Raw genomic sequence first — 20,886 nt, 5'->3', positions numbered from 1 at the left:
TACCCTTTTCTTTTAAATAGGCCCAGTCAATCCAGCCTTAAAGCTAAAGATTTTAATACACTGTCCATAAATGTTGTTTGCTGTTTTGCTCACAACCTTCCCCTGACCTTTCATAATATTACAGTAAATAAAATACTTGAAATATAGTGTATAACATATGCGTGGAGAACCCAAACGAAAAGGAAAACACTCCCCTCACAACCCTCTCGTACATTAAGGACATGGATATTGTTGCGTGTGCTGTAGTTCTCAAGTGACTCAACTTTCTCCCTCAAGTACTCATTGTCCTTAGTTAACTTGTCCACCCGTGAGTCTAGCTCGGTTACTTGGTCCTCCGCTACCCAGATGCGTCTCGCTGCCTCAGTGACGCTGGATGTCAGGTTATCAAGCACAGACTTTAGCCCCGAAATGGACTTGTTAATCTCTGCCGTTTTGGTATCCGCCTCCTCTTCCTCAATGTCAATGTCAATGTCATATTTATTTATATAGCACATTTCCAAGGCCGAGGCCTACCAAAGTACTTTACAGTAAAAAGCACACAAAATAAAATGAAATGAAACAGATACAATAGAAGACACAATAAATAACAAATGCTAAGAAAATAGAATACTACATTCATCAAGGCGGCTCCCCTGAGCCAAACGCTAGTTCAAATAAATAAGTCTTCAGCAATGAGTGGACAAGCTTCTAGCAGTCCGCACAGCTAGAGGCAATGAGTTCCACAGAGTTGGAGCAGCCATTGAAAAGGCTCAATCACCTCTGGATCTCAGTTTGATCTAGGAACCTCTAGGACCATCAGACTGGCTGAACGGAGGTCTCTGGAGGGCCTATGCAGCCTGACAAGCTCCGTAAGGTACTCTGGGGCAAGACCATTGATACAATTAAAAGCAAATAGAATAACCTTAAAATCAATCTGATACTTTACCGGAAGCCAGTGAAGCAATGAGAGCACTGGAGTAATGTGCTCCCGCTTCTTCCTGTCACTTAAAAGACTAGCTGCTGCATTCTGTACGAGCTGCAGACGATTAAGCTAATACTTCCCAATGCCTGTATACAAGGAGTTATTCTTCCTCACCATCATCTTCCTTCTGTGGTCTTCTCCTACTCTGATCCGCTTGGTCTCTCGAGTTTACTGCCTTCTCCTTCTTCATTTCCTTCCTTCTCTTGCTCCTGTGCACTACTCAGAATTTAAATATAAATGATCGGTCTCAGCCAGTGTTGCCAAGTCCGCTTATTATAAGCGACTTTGGGCTTGTTTTTTTGAAAAGTTGCTCACAAATATTGGTAGGTTCAGGTCACGTTTTTTTTGGGCTTGATACTAAGGTGTAGTTGCTTATTCGGGCTTAGACCCAGCTCCTTAAAAAGTTGTCAGGCAGATGTTTTCTATATGTTATTTAAACGTAGGCGTTTGTTCCCTCGGTCCCTCCCCTTTTCCCCACACACATTGAAGACAGCAGAAATTTTTCCCGCCCATTTCCTGCTTCTAATTGGCTCTGACCCAGATGGCAAAGAGAACTAGCCAATCAGAGGCAGAGCAGGGCAGTCTGTTGTTTTCTGGTTAGGGAAATGCGCGAGGAGCAACTGATGGTGACTGGACTGTAGGAGAGTTTTTGGAGGAATAAATGCCCGGAATAAAGTTATTTATTTTTATCTTCCATGATCTTAGGGGGGCTCTGTAGAAAAATGTGCTTGTTTTGGGCTTGTTTTCACAGAACTAGACCTAGATCTGGCAACACTGGTCTCAGCATGCACTGTGTAGTGTGTTGTAACGTAACGGTACCAAAACGGCAACCCTCATAACATTGTGTAATAACGTAATTCAAACATGCCAGTCTGTAATATTTTATATTATGCTGTTGTTGTCGTTACTAAAATCAAAACTAATCATAGACTAAGACTAACAATGCACAGGCACCTGCTTGAAAAATAGCCTATATTAATAAAAATATGTTTCATTGCCAAGCCTTTTACATGTATCTACTGGAATAGAGCAGTGTAAATTTTATATAGGGCCATTCTCAACCTTACAGTGGGCTACTAGCTACTTAGCTAGTAATGTTCACTCAGCGTGTTGTTGTTAAACTGTGTGTAAAAAGAGCGGTGCTGTTAAATCACCAGTTTCAGGTACATAAGGTACTGTCTGGATGGTTTCAAGGTAACGGTAGGTTGCTAACATTAGCAAATAAGCTACTTTAAAAAAAAATCTAGAGGAAAAACTGCAATACTAACATTACATTAACACACTAAGCCGTGCCCTGGGCAAAAAGACTCAAGACCCCCTTGCCCCAAAGCAACATTTTCTAAGTCGCTATCATCAAGAGCATATAGCCTATACTTATATAATAACAAATCAGGTTTTTGCATGGCTCAGTGGAGAAGGATGTATTTACAATAGCCTTTAAATTTATAAAGTGCAATCTAGAGACAGAGCAGATGCACACATGTTTAACATAACTTTTTACTATGAATCTTTCACCAAACTTGGTGGTTACAGAGTAATTATTAAATGTTTATTAAATATGTAGCCAATCAATTATCTTTTGATTGCAACAGTGAAATATACCAGACAGCCTTAACATAAAACTTGAGAATATTTCTAATATGCAAAATGTGAAATTATCACCAGCCATATATCAGTCAATTAATGTGTATGTAGAAAAAAGTAAACTATTAATTACACTGTTGCATTTCAAGATCATGCTCATTGTTTCACAATCAACTACATCAACATTTTTATAATGATGCACTACTAAATATTCTTATTATTTTATTTTAACAAATGGGCCTATTCCTCCCTGTCACCTTCATCTGCCACCTTCTGATTACTCCCGGCCTCCGTCCCTCTCTCTGATTCTGCAGCCTCCTCTTCATCCCTCACAGTCAATTCTTCCTTTCCCTCTCCTCTTTCACCTATTTCTGCATCTCCTTCTGTAGTCTTCTCCTACTCTGACCCGCTTGGTCTCTCCAGTTTACAGCCTTCTCCTTTGAGCTTCCTTCCTTCTCCCTCTCCTGTGCACTACTCAGAATTTTAATATAAATGGTCGGTCTCAGCACGCACTGTGTAGTGTGTTGTAACGTAAAGCCACCAAAACAGCGACCCCCTTAACGTTATGGATTCAAACATGTCAGTTTGTAATAATTTGTTTTATGCTGTTCTTGTCTTTACTAAAATCAAAACTAATCAAAGGACAGAATACTCTTACAAATCAAAAGGGAGTGATTTGACTTTTGGCTGACGTAATAGACACACTGTTGTTGATGCTGACTTGCCTTTAGCATACATTACATTTATTACAAATTTAACTTTGGAGGGGGGGGCAGCTCAGTTGCTCCAGTCTTTGCCAGGATGCAGGGCCACCCCACAGCAGCAGACTGGCTGTGGCGGACTGTTGTAAAGTTGGTTTTATATTGTACGTTGGCTATTAGACACATTTGAAAAATCTATTAGTGAGTTTGACCTTCCAATATAAAACCAGAAAGCTACAGACACTGTTGACAAAACAGACCTGATTTGTTGCAAAAATTGAAATCCAAATTCAGGCATTTTCAATCATTGTATCCAAAATTCAAGCACTTTTCAAACTTTGAAAACACAACATCAAAATTCAAGCATTTTCAACAATTTCAAGCACCCGTACAAACCCTGATTATGTTCCATTATAGTTTTATAGTTTACATTGTCACCTGGCTTTTCCTTTACATAGAGATTTACAGCATAGACTGATGCAGAAAATTTAAAAATATGTGCAAAAAAATAACCATTCCCCCCTGCTTCCAGTCTTTATGCTAAGCAAGGCTAACCGAAGACATGAGATTGATATGTTCTCATCTCATTTATAATCCGACATATGTCTCTCTTAAGATGCTGCAATAAAACAAAAGGCAAAGGTAGATGACTGAATTAGTTGTGACAAGCGTTTAGATAAAGACACAGAAAGAGTGAATGTTTATGGTTACCCAGGCCTTCCAGCTGAGCTTTGTCCTCCTCCCACTCGTCTCAGGATGACTGGGTGACAGCAGGCCCAGCTGGAGACACATGCCGTCCATCACACCCATACAAATCAAATGCTCTGTCTTCTCTGTCTAGACTAAACGGGCAAAGCAGATAACTTTCCTTTCACTGCTTTTCCATCTGTCCATCTCCTCTATATTGTTCTTCTCGTTCTCTCTTTGTTGTGTCTTCCTCTAGCAGTTTGAACCGGTGCTATTCACCCCTTGCCTCCTTAAACCTGAATGACTTATCTGGTGTGGACTCTCTTCTCCACTTTACTCTCTCTCTTCCGATGTCGGTTATTTTTATTCATTTGTCATCAGGAAGCAAGTACAGATCAAGTTCCTGGCCCATCAGCATTTCCATAGGTCCAGAGCAGCAGAATGGGAAAGCAAACAGTGAAACCCAATCCCCTAGCTGAACACCGTTTTGATAACAGGGTCGGACTGATATAAGCTTTAGAAAGGCAATGACACACACACACACAAACACACACACACACACACACACACACACACACACACAGAGACAGACAGACAGACAGATAGACAGAAACACACACAAGCATTCATAGTTTTGTTGGACCAACGTTTTTGCCTCATTTCAGGTATACCCAGCATATTGAACATGCATTGTATTTCAAAGGAATAGTCGTACCTCAAAAGATGATGTCATAGGTCATGTGACAACACATCATTTTAAGTACCCAACAGGTATGAAACAGATCCTTGTCAATTTGGGTCAGCAGCATGTCAGCAAGATTTTCATGATACTTTAATGGAACAGTGCTGCTGTGGTGAGGCACAAAATGTGCATCTTTCACCATGACAGGAAGCTGTGGTAACTTGGCATGGTCAAATCTGCCCCACATTTAACATGCTGGATAACAGTCATCAAGACATCTCCATGCCCATATTGAGTCACAGTCATAGCGCCACCTACTGACAACAGTTCAGCAACTTATGAACGGCACGGACGGTAAAGAACACCGTCTCTGACTGAAATATACTCAGTGAATCCTAATGTAGCATTGTACTTCCATCAGAGGTATAGCTGCATAATAACTACTTCAGTAGTAGATCAAAGCATGGCAAGAAACAATTACAAATTAGCTTTCTCACCACTAAGGGCGGCTGTATACTGGATGCCCCACGCAAGGGTTTTAGCTGCGTGGCGTGTTCGTTTTATTTTGGCTCCCATTTCAACAAGTTAGAACTTACACACTGCCTGCGTGACACGCACATCTCATGGGCGGCTCGAGCCTTGCCAAAAAAGCGTGCATGCCAGAAATAGAAACAACAACGCCTATTTTTCTCGCGTCACGCAAGCTTGTTGGAAGCGTTTTCAGGCCAAATAGAATAGGAAATGTGTATACAGTAAGTCATTTTGAAACAAATATTTAAGAAAATAATTAATTTTCTAATTTCTTTTTCCTAATTATTTCGATTTAACAACTCTCTCCCCATATGTTGAAAAGGGTGATCCAAATCTGCCGAGAAAGTACGAGTGAGTAGCGTCACCTAGCAGCAGCAGCACAACATCAGACATGTTACATGTGTGTAGGACATAGAAAAATCCACGCAGCTGCCACGCAACAGGAACACCGCGCAGTGTGTAGCCGGCCTAAGGTTGATTGGCATGACTGACTGAAATGAGAGAAAAATAAAAAGACTGGGCTGCCATTCAACAGACACAATATACTGAGTGACCAATGAAGCCCCACGTTTTAAAAAGCTGCATATGTCAAAATAAAACCATAAAATGTGGTGAGACTCACAGTTGCAGAACTTTTCTTTATGGTAATGCTGGGTGTCGTTGCCCTCAGCGCTCCGGTGACACCGTGGTAGTACCTGAAGCAGACTTTGGTCTCAGCTGAGGAGGACACACAAATGAGTGAAAGGGAGGTGGCAATGATGGAGAAAAATATAAATAAAAATTAGTTTCCTTTCAACAACAGTGAATCCTACTCCAATTGTAAATTAAGTAATTTACCATTATTAACTAGGTACTCAGGAATGTATAAGGTCGGTTAAAACTAGGAAGTTACAATTAACAGACTAACAAGACCTACATTTGTTAATGCCTTAAATAAAATGTTATGATTCAGAAACAGGCCTAAACTAATAGCTGGGGGTGTTAATTCATCTGTTACAAATACTTACCACAATCTAAAAATCTAATTCAGGACTTACTGCTGGTTAGTTAAGTATATTGTGTGGGCCTTTCTAAGTGTCTAACTCTCTAAGTGAGTAAGCATTTACAAAGCATGTATAAACGAGCTGCAAAGGCTCCCAGAATAATTGACACACACATGTATTGTTCTGTTTGGACATGCCTTCAGAAATATGCCTATGGATAGTTAGTGTGTTAATGAATCTTTAACTACCACTTACCAACACATCATTTCATGATTAACTCATGAGTTACTACTGACTAGTTGACTACATGGCGTGAGCCCATCTAAAGTGAGTTAAGCTATGCATAACAAAGCATTTATAAATGAGGTGCAATGGCTAGCAGATACAAGAGAGACACAAGTTTAAAAAAAGTATTAGTAACCCTTATAACAATGTAGTAAGAATGTACGTTTATGAAATCGCTTTTAGTAGTGTTAAGTATTTGATATCAGTGTGAATTTGGACCAGAAGCAAAAGAAAACTAGATTGTTAAAAAACAGAGAATTAAACATAAATAAAGAGAATAGGAAACCAGGCTAAAGTTTGGTTAGTGTATTAATATACACAGAAACATGGCATACACATATACAGATAAAAACACAGGTATGAAAAACAACAACTAAAATAATTAAGTTTGCACCTTTTTTCAGTTTTGAGCTCAATTGCAATTGTTTTAGGATAGTGTTATTGTTACTAAGGTGCCATAAAACTTTATTTAGATGTCCTCTACTTAGAGTGTTGACAAGATCCACCTCAAAAGTGTTGAGGAAAGCTTTAAGACCTTGATGAAGCTTAAATTTGAAGATTGAGATCTTTCATCAAAGGGCATCGCCATGACTGCAGTGCACGGCTAACTTCAATGTTAAATCGTGGAAGAAAAACTGTTGTAACTCGAACATACATCGTCCGATCTGTTTGTATAAAAAGATTTGGTACTTCACACTTCTTTCTCTGACTATATGAACGTATTATGCACTGCAATGTACACTTATTTTACTTGATTATTTTATTTGGATACACAAAGAGGATTTCACCCTTTATCAAAAGGATCTACATCTGTAGTGATCCTTTTATAGAATATTATCAGACAATTAATAACTATCTGAGCCTGTCAGTGGCAAAAACAGCACTTTTAATAGATACAATTTACAATGCATTTTGACCATGGAAGTATTATTGACTTTGACAGAAGGAAGCATTCAGTCCAACATGGACAGCATGCCCTCTTGTGGCACTTGCAAAAAAACGCATTTGTTGCCTCTTATTTGAACCTCTTTGCTACCCTGCTAAGTTATGAGGCAATTTCATATTTATTTATTTAAACTAGGGACAGTGCATATTATTGAACATTCATCTAGTAATCTGACATGCCCTTAACACACGATTCATGCTTGCATTTGCTTAAATGGAAACTCCTGGCATTTGCTCCTGTTGTTGACCATGATTTGGGAAAAGGGAAATTATGGGAGTAACAGGTGAACCAGCTTTAGAAGTGAAATATTTGCTTTTCAATAAGTTCTTTGCGTTGAATCTAATTCAAGTGGATGTGAAGAGCGGTTCATTTGGAATTTTTTAAATATTTTTAGTAGTTCAATATTTTGAAATGTAATTGATCAATTTATAAACAAACTTTAGAGTGTTAATTTAAGAACTGAATGAGGTGCGGTGGTAGTGCGCTGCCAACCCTGCCAGCCCCCTCCCCCCATACCGCATCGCCTGTAACTTTTTCTCTCTCTTTAGCAGCCTTTCAGCAGCAGCTCACAAAAACTCACAAGTTTGCAACTTTACCAGTGTGAATAGTTTTGTGTTAATGGTTGACACACGCTAATCCAAGTGGACTGGAAATTGACAACTGCGTTGGTCTTGAACTAGCAAAGAGACTTGCGTCGGGCTTTGCGCTGTGCTGGCCCTTTGGGGAAGCTGCTTTCCCCCTCTTACGTGCAACCTATTTGTAGTGATACAGTCTTTCTCTCTCTCCCTGAAACTTTCCTTTATCCTTCATTGGACTAACTTTGTGAATACTGTGTGCGTGCATCAATAAGTAAGTCTGATGGCAATGTGTATGTAGGATTTATGAATATACGTTAGCAACAGTCGGCTATTTTGTGTAAGCTAATATTGCGCATATGTTCACGTGCGCTGTGAGAGTTATGTTTCTGTTCGTTTAATGCGTTATTCAAATGCAGATATAACATAGAATGTAGTTTAATCTCAGTAATGATTGTATATTAGGTTAGTACTGTCGCTCTGTAAAAGGCTAACGTTCCTCTGTACTGTTGTTGTGCAGATCACGGAGATCTGATTGAGTCTTGACTTTACAGCGCTGTAGTTAAGGACAGAAGGTTGTAATTTACTGCCCCTACCAGATGCAGCATGTAAAACCGTCTATTTACAGAGGGTATTTAATTGTATGTCTGATCGTTTCTATGTTAACAGTTAGCCACTAGTAGTAGAAAAAAAGTTTTCCTACTATATACACAGTCAATTTTTTCGCATTTTAGAGACGTTTATTGGACAAGTAGTGAATATGCTGTATGACTACTTATACTTTATATATATATTTTTTGTCACATTCTGTCGACAACTTTCACACCTAACCTGTTTGGTGCAACCAAACAAACGCTGGTGTGTATGCCCTTAGGTTCAGTTTCTTTAGGCGGCTTAGAGCCGTCCAGACCAGGACTTTGTGTAGATTCTGGTGCAAATACAAAAGTGACCAGCCCCAGGACATGTGATAGTATCTATGTGACATTTATGGTTAAATTCAAGAGCTTAAATCAGTAAGAATTTAGTCATATTTTGGTCTTTTATAAAAAACTGTTTATCACCTTTTAAAATTGATATTGAAAAACAAAAAAAATGAATAAGCAAACCCTGGTTTTACAGCCTACATGTCGACTGTTAGAACCTGGCTGAAAAACTGTTAAACGCTCAATTCTAAACAGGAATAATAATAAGTTATTTAAAAAAAAAAAATCTACTTGGATGAAGTGGAACAATTGATTTAATAAAATTTGAAACTAATTTCCTTGCTCAAAAATAAGTGTTTGTGTTACTTACTGTCACTGAAGTTGGAGCTAGAGTCAATTTTCCAAACAATCTGTCCCTTGTGAGAGCCGTTGATGCCTCGGTTCTTGTAGTCCAGAAAGTTCTCAGACAAAGCCTCATCTGGAAAGAGATCATCTTGTTGAAACCTTCAACTCCAACATTCAAATATTTCTAAAGAAGTATTTTTTTATATTCAATTTCCCATTACACTTTACATAACATAAAATGCAATAAATTCTCAATGTGGAGATGTCCTTGATTCCAAAACAATTATGAATGTGCCATAGGATAGCATAATACTGGTGATAATGTGTCACATCACAATACTTACGGTGGGACATGTTGAGGTATTTACATTATGACTACGTACAGCAGAAACACAATGGCCGACTCCTATGTGGAGGAGATTTATCTTATCAGCTCCGGTCAGTTTTTTTTTCATGCAACCCAAAATAAATAAATAAAGTAATTTCCCGATAAATTTAGTTGGATTTTTTTTAATTTATAAGAGACACAGGTAATATGTTTTATTCTTCCTGAGTATATCATAATTAATTGTACAATCATTGATGTCTTTCGTAGACACTCCGTGTTAACACCTTATTTTAAGAAGTGGATGTTGTCACATGTATATCCTGGGATGTTTCAATGCATTTACCATAAAGGTCAAAATACAGGTGCACTCCAACGCCAGTGGCAGCTGGTTGCATGGAGATGCACAGACATCGAGCTTGACCACAGTCTTGTACTTGGTCAGCTTTTGTGGTCCTCAGCACAACCTCAACAACACCTCGGCCCCAGGTCGACAATCTTTGTTGGCTTTTTGTAAGACAGTGTCCAGTTCTTGAAAGTGTGTTATGCCGCAACTCTGTATGCTGCTACTAAAGTGAATTATGCGCTGTCTTTGAAAGATAAAACACTATAAATTCTCTAACGCTGCTCTGGCCTCTGTTTGGAAGAGAACCATTTTGTGTTTTTTCTGTGTTTCAGGTTTGCCACCACTGAGTGCCTGATTGTCCACAGTTGTTACCAATCCAGTCATTGGTGCATATGATTTGTAAGCTGAATGACTTGTTATCTGAAGCTGGTAAGGGTTCTCTGCCATTTGTTTTGATCCCCCCTTTTTCTCCCTTATTGCGGTTAGTCAGGGAGCTTAGCATTGTGTGTTTTGGTTTTCTCAATCTGTAGATCAGTTGCCATTTTGTTTCCAGGTAGTATGGGTTTTTGTTTGTTGTTTTGGCCTTGGAGACCCTGACGTCTATAAAGCTTCTATTTTTGGTTGGGTTACTGTTTAACACCCATTTTTGTTTATCATACATGTATATGTGTGTGTATAGAAATGATGTAAATACATATAATTTACATAATAAAACATACTTGTTATGTACTTTGACTTGTTAGCCTCTCTTCCGTTAGTTTTAGCTGTTAGTTTGTGTAACGTCCTAGCTTCCTCTAGACAGTAAACGTAAGGGTCGTAACAATATGGTAGAGTCAGAATTTGGCGTAAACAGAATGAGAACGTGGATCCATCATGCCTTGTTACCACTGTGCAGGCTGGTGTTGGTGGTGTTGTAATTGTGTGGGGGATGTTTTCTTAGCACACTTTAGGCCCCTTAGTGCCAATTGGGCATCGTTTGAATGCCAGGGCCTACCTGAGCATTGTTTCTGACCATGTCCATCCCTTTATGGCCACCATGTACCCATTCTCTGATGGCTACTTCCAGCAGGATAATGCACCATGTCACAAAGCTCGAATCATTTCAAATTGGTTTCTTTAACATGACAATGAGTTCACTGTACCAAAATGGCCCCCACAGTCACCACATCTCAACCCAATAGAGCATCTTTTGTATGTAGTGGAACGGGAGCTTCGTGCCCTGGATGTGCATCCCACAAATCTCCATCAACTGCAAATGCTATCTTATCAATATTGGCCAACATTTCTAAAGAACGCTTTCAGCACCTTGTTGAATCAATGCCACATAGAATCAAGGCAGTTCTGAAGGCGAAAGGGGGTCAAACAAAGTATTAGTATGGTGTTCTTAATAATCCTTTGATCCATTGCCAACGATGAAATATATTAAAGTTATAATGTGAGAATATTTTATATTATTGAACGTCTAACATTCAAGCTAGGGGTGCACAATCAATCAAATTTTAATCGCGATCATGATTTTGACTTCCCACGATCAAATTTACGTGGTCGAGCAATTATTTATTTTATAGCGTCATTTCATAGAAATGCTCATGAGCCAGTCAGAGTAGTTCCCTGCACCCTGTGCTAGTTTCTAGATGTAGACAGTCACAGAGGACAGAGTAACGGGAGGAAAACTCAACAGATAGCAGTCGGTTATACGTTGGTCTCAAGGTTTACCAGTTTACCAGTAAACGCAACATTTTGTCCTGTCTGTTGTTTTTCCAGACAACAGCAGTGACCAGTGCTAGTTGGTGCTAGTGGCGTCTGTTAGCTCCTCTTGGACGCACCGGTGCTAATGACCTCGCATCCGCTGCAATGCTTATTATATGAATATGGTTAAATTTTGCGTTACATGACCCATTTCGAACGTAAAGTCGTGCCTGTGTTGGATCTCTCCTCTTACCCTCTCTCGTCTTACTTCTCGTCCACACTTCTGACATTTGTCTACAGTTCAAACCTGCATTTGTACCAGGTTTTCCGCGGGTAACTCTGCTATCGCGTCCGCCACGGCAAAGAACACAGAAGAAGTTATTGAATGCAACTTACTTCAGTTGGTAGAGTAATAGCGTGTGAGACGGAGCTGCTGGACCTGGGCCAGAGATGTGACCCATTGCGAGAATATCATAGTTCATAAAAATGCAGCGCAGTGAAGATACAGCCGTCTCTCTCTGAGTAGCATCCATCACACTCCCTCTCGCAGTTATAAATAGCCTATGTGACAATAAAATTTGTTTTGGTTCAAATCAACAAATAATCGTAAGAATACTCACAATCAAAATTTTGATCAAAATAATCGTGATTATCATTTTGGCCTATAATCGTGCAGCCCTAATTCAAGCCAGTGCAAATGTGTTGATACAAAGCTAATTAAGCCCTTTAACGCCACAAAACTCTCTTTATTTCTCAATATGGCAGTTTACAAAATGATGTCGTCCGGCTACTTTCCCGCGCAACAGCTCAAGTGATGCGTTCTACGTCACCACTGAGAAAGGACAACAGCAGCCTCCAGCTATGGAGATAAAGAGGATGCTTAAGGCATTGCTGAAGACCTGCTTTTTAATTGATTAATCGGATAAAAAATACTTTTGATTTATTGAAGAACACTAATATACTATAGTTTGAGTAAATTTTTCGGAAAAAAGCAACCTTTTTATTGCCTACATTGATTACATATTTATATATCATCTCTCAAAAACTAAACATATTAAGTTCAATTAAATATGTTTATAAGTTGTACTCAACCTATTTTGATTTATATATTTTAATGCAACTAACTTCAGTAATAGCGTGTGAGACGGAGCTGCTGGACCTGGGCCAGAGATGTGACCCATTGCGAGAATATCATAGTTCAATGTCACAATGCTCTGTTACACTTATGCTAGTAGATTGTTGATCAGCTGTTTCTCTGTGAAGAGAGACAGAGAAAATGGTGTACAACAATCGGCTATTTTTCGGAAGGTATAGTCAACAAGTCGGCTCTTTAGATCAAATTGTGGTCACCAATATGTATTTTCTTGTCTTGGTAGTTGTTTTATTTAGTGTAGTTTCATTGGTCATACGACAATGTGTGATTTAATTTTGTCGGGTCCGTTTTGTGGAATAGATGTAAATGTAAATGTAAATGTGCTGTATTTATATAGCGCTTTTCCAGTCTTACAACTGCTCAAAGCGCTTTTACATCTACAGGAAACATTCACCATTCACACACATTCATACACTGTGGCCGGGGCTGCCGTACAAAGTGCCACCTGCTCATCAGATAAACATTCACACACATTCACACTCCGATGCGCAGCACCGGGGGCAACTCGGGGTTCAGTGTCTTGCCCAAGGACACTTCAACAATGACTGCAGGGGCGGGGATCAAACCGCCAACCTTCCGATTGGCAGGCAACCGCTCTACCACTGAGCCACAGCCGCCCCTAGATGATCAAGTTAGACTAATCATGATTCCTGTTGAGATGCTGAAGCATTGACGTTGTGCTATTATTGTGGTAAGGTAGTTTGATTTGATTAGACTGTACAGAGCTTTCGTTTTATTAAATTTTAATGATTCCATATTTTTGACACTTTTTGGCCTTTTCTCCAGCCTGTATCTTCTTTTTAGCCCTTCTCTTTTTACACTTTCTTTCTTTATTTTGTAATCTGCACCGTCAGTCTTCATGGCATGTGTTGCCAGCTGCGTCAGCCCGGTGTGCAACAGTTATAATCATCTGTACGGAAACACTGAGTGGTACAACGTTGGTAACATTGAAACAAAGCTTCAAGGCAAATTGGATTACATTTTGAGCTCCAGTCTGTCCATTATACTACAGACAGGGCTAAGATTGCTTACCTTATTTCCCACCTGTCCGGACAAGCAGAGAAGTGGGCTACTGCAGGGTGGGTAAGGAATTTGTCCGTGTGACTGTTTGCTCACTTCACCCAGACTTTCACACAGCTTTTTCTTCATTACCCTAGGCAAAGAAGCAACCCAGGTAGAGAATGGGTGGAATCAGTCTGCTCTACTGGATGCCTTTCTGTGTGGTCTGTCTACTGCGCTTAAGGATCAGCTGGCAGCATTTGCTCTCATCCCTCTGGCCATCAAGATTGACAAGCGGCTCTTCAAACATGAGAGAGAGAGAAAGGCGACTCCAAGAGTTATTCACGGGATTATTCAAGAGGGGCCTTTTGGGGCAAGGGGAGGCTTCTCCTCACCACAACTGCAACTAGTAGTTTCTTCTCCTCAAGGCTGCAAATTGGGAGGAGCCCATGCAGCTGGAGAGGCCTCGTCCCCTGGAGGAGCGACGGAGGGGAATGACATTACTGTGAACAACAGGTACCCCCTCCCATTGCTTTTTCTGCTTTGGAACTGTTGCAAGATGCTACTGTCTTTACCTAGCTTGATTTGAGAAATGCATAACACCCAGGGAGGGGGGCCGAGTGCAAGACTGCATTTAACACTCCCAGTGTACACTATGAGTGCATACGTCATGCCTTCAATTTCAACACGTAGCTCTGTTGTTTATACATTTGGAATGCTCAATAGCTATAGTACTATTGTAGCTCTGCTGGCTCAGCCTGTTGCTACATAGTCATTGCTATGGACATGACCACGGCAAATTGTTTTTTGTGGAAAAAATACGTTTTGGAATATTTGATTGTATGAGTTTGACAATCAACTAGTGTGGACTTCACCGAAAAACAAGGAATAAAAGGTATGTGCACTAGCTGAATTAACACAACTTTTATGCCTTTCTGTCACATCTACTGCAGTCAAAGATTATCGTGTTCACTCGTAAGGAATAAGTGCACATGGCTACACCACTCCAAATTTACAAATAACAGCTACATTTGGAAACTGATCGGAATTCCAATTTAAAGCAGTGAGCATGTGAGTTTCATGTTCCCATGGTGTCCTTTTTGCAATATGTGGTGGCTGAGGGTAAGATGAGCATGGATTTTAGGTTTGCTTATTTCTATTGGTTACTCAAGGAACATTTCATGATGGCTCCTATTCTGCCCATGCCTGGCCCCAGCCAACAGTATGTGGTGGAGGTGGATGCCTTCAATGTATGTCTGGGTGTGGTCCTCTCTCAACGCCTTCCCATGGATGGTAAGCTACATCCCTGTGATTTTCTCCCCCATAAACTGACCCCTGATGAGGAATTACGATGTATGTAACTGGGAGCTGCTGGCAGTGAAGGTGGTATTGGAGGAGTGGAGACACTGGTTGGAGGGGGTGGAGCATCTACTCTTGCTTACAACAGACCACAAGAACGTCTACGGCTGAAACGACTGAACTCTTGTCAAGCCAGGTGGGCTCTGTTTTTCAACCAGTTTCATTTCACACTGACTCAGGTTCCCTCCCTAAGTCAGACGGGACCATTCTCCAAGTATCCTGTGTTGTTGGTGCTGTTTCATGGGAGAGAGAGGAGAGAAAGACACTACTGTGGATTTAGTTGTCCCGGTTGGCTGTCCGCCAAACTGCCTGTTTATTCTTCCTGAGCTTAGATCTCAAGTCATCAATTCGGCCCATTCCGTGCACTGTCGTGCTACCAAGAAGTTACAAGGAATACTTTTGCAGTGCAGCACCTATTCTGATTGCCCGAATGGGGGATTCCGTGAAAGAATATGTGGCCGCCTGTCGTGTATGTGCTCAGTACAAATCTTTTCATCAACACCAGCTGGCTTACTTCATCCCCTACCTGTGCCCTCTTGACCATGGTCTGATATATCTCTGGACTTTGTCAAAGGTTTGCCTCCTTCTGAGGGGAACAATAACATCCTTACCATTATTGATAGGTGATAGGTTAAATATTCCTTCTGCAGGGATCTAAATGTATTTTTTTATTTTTATATCTTCTCTAAAGTATCTCATCAGAGGGGCATGTCTTCTGGAAAATGAAGGTTACAAGTCAGCGGCCCTGTACATGAGAAATGGTCAATATCCAGATGTGAAAATGGGTAAAGACGTCACAGGATGGGGCCCTGAAAGAGTCGCTGTCATAGAGTGACAATAACACACTTAGGATGTTTATCGTGACCGAGTCGCAGAGGCCCACAAGAGTACTGGTGTCTGTTTGATAATGAGAATCTCCTGCTCCTGAGTGTAGGACGATGTTAGGAATGAGTGGTTTCGGAAGGGAGGTCCTAAAAAACTATAAAGCATGGGTTAATTTTACATTCGTTGAGAATCTTTTAGCAGTGCATCTGAGTCCATGTAAACTATTCTTCCCTTCATGAAAGTCTGTTCACTGTGTAAAAAAACCTGCATTTAATCTAAAGTCATTGGATGCGTCATGTATAAAGTGTTCGCCATCATTTCCGAGTGTCACCCTACATTATTAGGTTCTATAAAATGGTCCTCTTTGTTCCTCTTCCCAAGAGACATTCCGCCATGGAGTTGGTGGTTATGCTCCACGATGTATTCAGGTTACATGGACTTCCCACAGACATGGTGTTGAATCGGGGACCCCAGTTCAACTCACGCTTCTGGAAGAAGTTCTGCAACCATCTCCGAGCCACTGTAAATCTGTCCTCAGTGAATCATCCACAGTCCATTGGCCAGACTGAACATCTGAAGCAGGGGTTGGAGGTGGGTTTTTTACAGTTTTTCTTCCAGGATTCCTGTTAGTTGGAGCATGCAGCTAATTTGGGTGAAATACGCCCCCAAGACCCTGCCCTGCACCTGTACCGGTCTTACTCCGTTCCAGTGTGGTTACGGATAACAACCCCCGCCTTTTTGCTGCTCTGGAGCGTGAGGTGGGAGTTCCACCGCCCAGGCTTTAGTTCAGGGGTTGTCAGCAGACGTAGACCAGAGCACGTCAAGACCTGCTTCACAAATCTTCACAATACCAGAAGTCTGCGGATCGCTGGAGGTCCAGTGCTCCTACCTACAAGGAGGGTCAGAGTTTGGCTGATAACAGGATCTTCCACTTTGCGTTGAGAGCCCTAAGTTGGCACCTTGTTTCGTTGGTCCATTCCTAGTCAGAAAAGTTATTAATCCTTTTGCTGTGAGACGGACACTCTCTAGAATCAAAGGATGCATTCCACGTTCCACATGAGCCATGTGAAGCCGATCCTGGAGAGTCCACTGGTGCCCGAGAGCCCCGCTCCTCCTCCTCCTCCTTGCATGGAGATGGTCGCCCTGTGTGTACTGTAAAGAAAACTTCTGGCCATCAGGACACATGACAGGGTTCATCAGAACCTTGACTGGGAGGGGTATGGACCAGAGGAAAGATCCTGGGTGTCGGCCAGCAACATACTGGATCCCAATCTCATTTGTGGCTTTCATCAACTACATTCTGAGGATCCAGGGCTGGTGCCGACCTTAAAGACCTGTACAGTCACGTCCCGTCCCTGTGTCAAGTTATTGTTTTGTGTTAGATCCACGTTTTCTGGTTGTTTTTACATTTCCTGTTTAATTCTGAAGGATTTCTGTTCCCACTAGTGTTGTCTTGTTTTACTTCCTGTTGTTTATTTTCACGCCTTTGTGATTACCTGTCCCCGCCCTAATGTGTTGCACCTGTGTCTCATTGTCTTATGTATTTAAGTTCAGTCTTCCCCTTACCCCAGTGTGATATCGTCTGCTTCCTTGTGTTCAGGTTTCAAGCGTTTTTCCCTTATTATGAGTTCCTTTTGTTTTCCTGGATTTTGACCATTGCCTCTATTTTTTTATTTCCTTTTGCCTGCCGATTTTTGACTATGTTTCTGTAATTTATTAAGCTTGGTAAATAAAGTTTAGCTTTTTATGGGGGCGGCTGTGGCTCAGTGGTAGAGCGGTTGCCTGCCAATCGGAAGGTTGGTGGTTCGATCCCTTCGCCCTGCAGTCCCATGTCGAAGTGTCCTTGAGCAAGACAATGAACCCCAAGTTGCCTCCAGCTGCGCATTGGAGTGTGAATGTGTGTGAGTGTTTATCTGATGAGCAGGTGGCACCTTGTACGGCAGCCTCGGCCAAAGTGTATGAATGTGTGTGATTGGTGAATGTATCCTGTATAATGTAAAAGCGCTTTGAGTAGTCGTTAAGACTAGAAAAGTGCTATATAAATACAGCACATTTACATTTATGTACCTGAGTTGTATTGTGGGTCCATCCTTCTGTTTGCCTGATAGGAAGCATATGCACCCTGGCTGAACTGCGGCTGTGACTGGCCAGGATGCCGCTGCTACAACGCCCGGAATAGATGCTCACAGGCTCGTGGTGTAAAGCAGGCAGACATTGGTAAAATATGTGTGGCAATGGAGGGGATTGCAGCCAAGCTGGAGCCTCCTAAGGAAATTTGCCGCGCCATCGTTTTGATGTAGTCAAAACTCTCTGCCCTGATCACCAGAATGGATGCAGTTGAGAATCTTGTGGAAAGTGTCGAGGACAACGAGAAGGAAAGGATGGAAATCCAGCTGCTAGCAAGTGAGAGGTGGACATGCTTTGGGAAAAAAATTAAGATTTTGGGCATTTACAAGGGTAAAGAAGGATGTATTTTCTACAGATGAAATGTCTTACTCATTCTGCAACAAAAAGATCGGTAAAGAAAAATGCAATTGAGTTTGTGGGTCGGTAGTTGCTGAGGGTCGGACATCAATGGCACACAGGAGGCGAACGCACGGATACATCTCCACAGGAACAAAACACAGTGTCAGGTGAGCAAACTCATGTTACCCGAGCTGGCCCACCACATACACACATACAGCGCTGTTTGGATTTCAGAAACAAAATGTAAAAAAGTGGTAGGAGACTTAGGGGCCATCCACACAGAAACGCTTTTTGTTGTAACTGCACGTTTTGCATAATTTGGACAATCGTCCAAACAAATCCCGTAAACGCACTGACTGAAAACGCACTTATTTGAAACGTGGTCCCAGGGTGAAAAAATTTGAAGCCGCCGCCTTTGCATCTTTGTTGGGACGGCGAAGCCGCATACTTGCGCATAGATGATGTCATCGACACACCCCTCGACCTCTAGCCTTTGATCTCTTGTCCCGTGACGCTGTCTCATAATGAAAACAATGGCGGTCTACATGCTTGTGTTTCTGCTGGAGAAGATATTGAGCCTATTAGGGTTACTAGGGCAGCGCACAAGCTTCACGCGCATGCTCCGCCTCTTCTTCTCCGTTTGTTGGTGAATTTCTGTAGCAGGAACGGCGCCACCAATAGGCCTGGAATATGAAGTAGCGTGTTGAGTCACTTACAAATGAATCCATTTACATGCAAATATTCTTGAACCGATGACAAGGAAGACGGGGGGAAAAAAGATTGTTTTGGTACGTGCAAACCTGGCCTTAGCATATACTTTTTAACCACTTCCTACACTTATGTTGTGTAGAACTTTGTCGATTTGTTTTAATTCTGCACATATTTTTGTTACTGAAGGAGTTTAAATACCTTGCGGTCTTGTTCGTGAGTGAGAGTACAATGGAGCAGGAGAATCTGCACAGGAGGTGTGGTATTACATTCAATTTATCACACCATTGTGAAAAAAAGAGAGCTGAGCCAGAAGGGCAAGCTCTTGATCTACCGGTCAGTTTTTGTTCCTACCTATGACGTATAGTCATGAAGGCTGGGTCATGACCAAAAGGATGAGACCCAGGGTAAAAGCAGCTGAAATGGGTTTCCTCAGGAGGGAGGCTGGCGTCTCCCTTAGAGATAGGGTGAGAAGCTCAGTCATCTGTGAGAAGCTCGGAGTAGAGCCGATAATCCTTTGTGTCAAAAGGAGCCAGTTGTGGTGGTTCGGGCATCTGGCTAGGATGCCTCCTGGGCGCCTCTCCAGGTAGCGTATCCATGCTCACTTTCACCTGCCGTGGAGACACTGGTCTCACTTCCTTCTCCTCCGGACTGAGTTTCACTTAAAAATAAATGGCATTACTGCAGTGTTCAAATTGTTTATTGTGCTTAGTTTTGACTGACACAGACACGCATGTTGTTTGGTAACTGGTATGGCACCGCCATTACCCATTGTGATTGGACAAAGAATGATGTTGGGGCAAATTCATTATCATTTCTACACTCATCCAAAGTCAGAACCCAATCAAGCAAACACCATCTGGCGGTGATCCAACACTTTATCTGTGGCTGCAAAGAGAGAACAAAACAACCACATGGAGTTGCCACGAGGTAGTAGCCGGAGGACAAGTAACCATTACTGCAACAAAAAACTGCTGCGACACTCGATCACCCAATCTAGGCCGTCTTTTCATCCTTCCATCAATCCCTAATTCCTAGTTAGGCAAACGCTGATTTACTCTTAAAAGGGCGATGCTCACTGGGTTGTTTACAAAGGGTCAAGGTGAATATTAAGTGGTGCCCCAAAATTATTATTTGCTCAAAATATTAAACGGCTGAAAGCCAAGCACTCTACCATAAATTAAATATTAATAATACATTTATTTTTTAGAGCGCTTTTCTAAACACTCAAAGACGCTAATTAATGTAAATTACTTAACCACCCATACCACCTACACTTGTTATAACAGAGACTGTGTCATGACATATAGTTAATATTATTTATCATGTATCAACAAAACTATAATGTCATCATGTCATAACTCACTTACCAACATGATACATGCCTATCCAGTCCCTAGCATCCACTTCCTCCTTGATGTCCCATGTGATCACCAGGTTGTCAGACTCGCCTATGGTGTAGTGGGAGGAGCTGATGGTCAGAGTCGAGCGTGCGTCTGGGGAGACCAGGTCAGTGTCACTGTTAGAACGCAAGAGCCCCAGCATGAAGTCCTCCTGGTTTAGACCATTGACAGCAAAGGTCTCTGGGCCGCAGCTTTGACGAACCGCATTCTTGCAGCGCTGGCGGGTGCTGCAGGTTGGGGAAGCCATCGCAGCCAGGCCCAGGAACCGATTCTGGTACAAGTTCTGAAAGAAAATACCCAGCAAGAAGATTTTAGTCAACTAACAAGGAAGAAGACTTTGTTCTGATTACAAAGAAAAAAAAGGAGAAAACTTCTAATTGGTGTTTATGTTGGATTTCCTCTATATTAGC

At 41.5% G+C, this 20,886-nt stretch overlaps 1 protein-coding gene across 4 annotated transcripts in view; it reads right to left on the bottom strand.

Moving 5' to 3' along the window:
* Positions 1-20,886, bottom strand: part of LOC117938255 (E3 ubiquitin-protein ligase HECW1) — a 186,271-nt gene that overhangs the window by 141,085 nt on the left and 24,300 nt on the right. For all 4 annotated transcript variants that reach the window (XM_034862778.1, XM_034862781.1, XM_034862780.1 and 1 more), the window contains 3 exons: positions 20,444-20,759; positions 9,229-9,336; positions 5,769-5,863 (listed from right to left, as the gene is read on the bottom strand). In XM_034862778.1, the coding sequence (XP_034718669.1) occupies positions 5,769-5,863; positions 9,229-9,336; positions 20,444-20,759 (519 nt within the window). The remainder of the gene's footprint in view (positions 1-5,768; positions 5,864-9,228; positions 9,337-20,443; positions 20,760-20,886) is intronic.

Source organism: Etheostoma cragini, chromosome 22, assembly GCF_013103735.1.
Source record: "Etheostoma cragini isolate CJK2018 chromosome 22, CSU_Ecrag_1.0, whole genome shotgun sequence".
NCBI lineage: Eukaryota > Metazoa > Chordata > Actinopteri > Perciformes > Percidae > Etheostoma > Etheostoma cragini.
The sequence above is the reverse complement of the archived record's forward strand: the minus strand, read 5'-3'. Positions and strand labels throughout refer to the sequence as shown.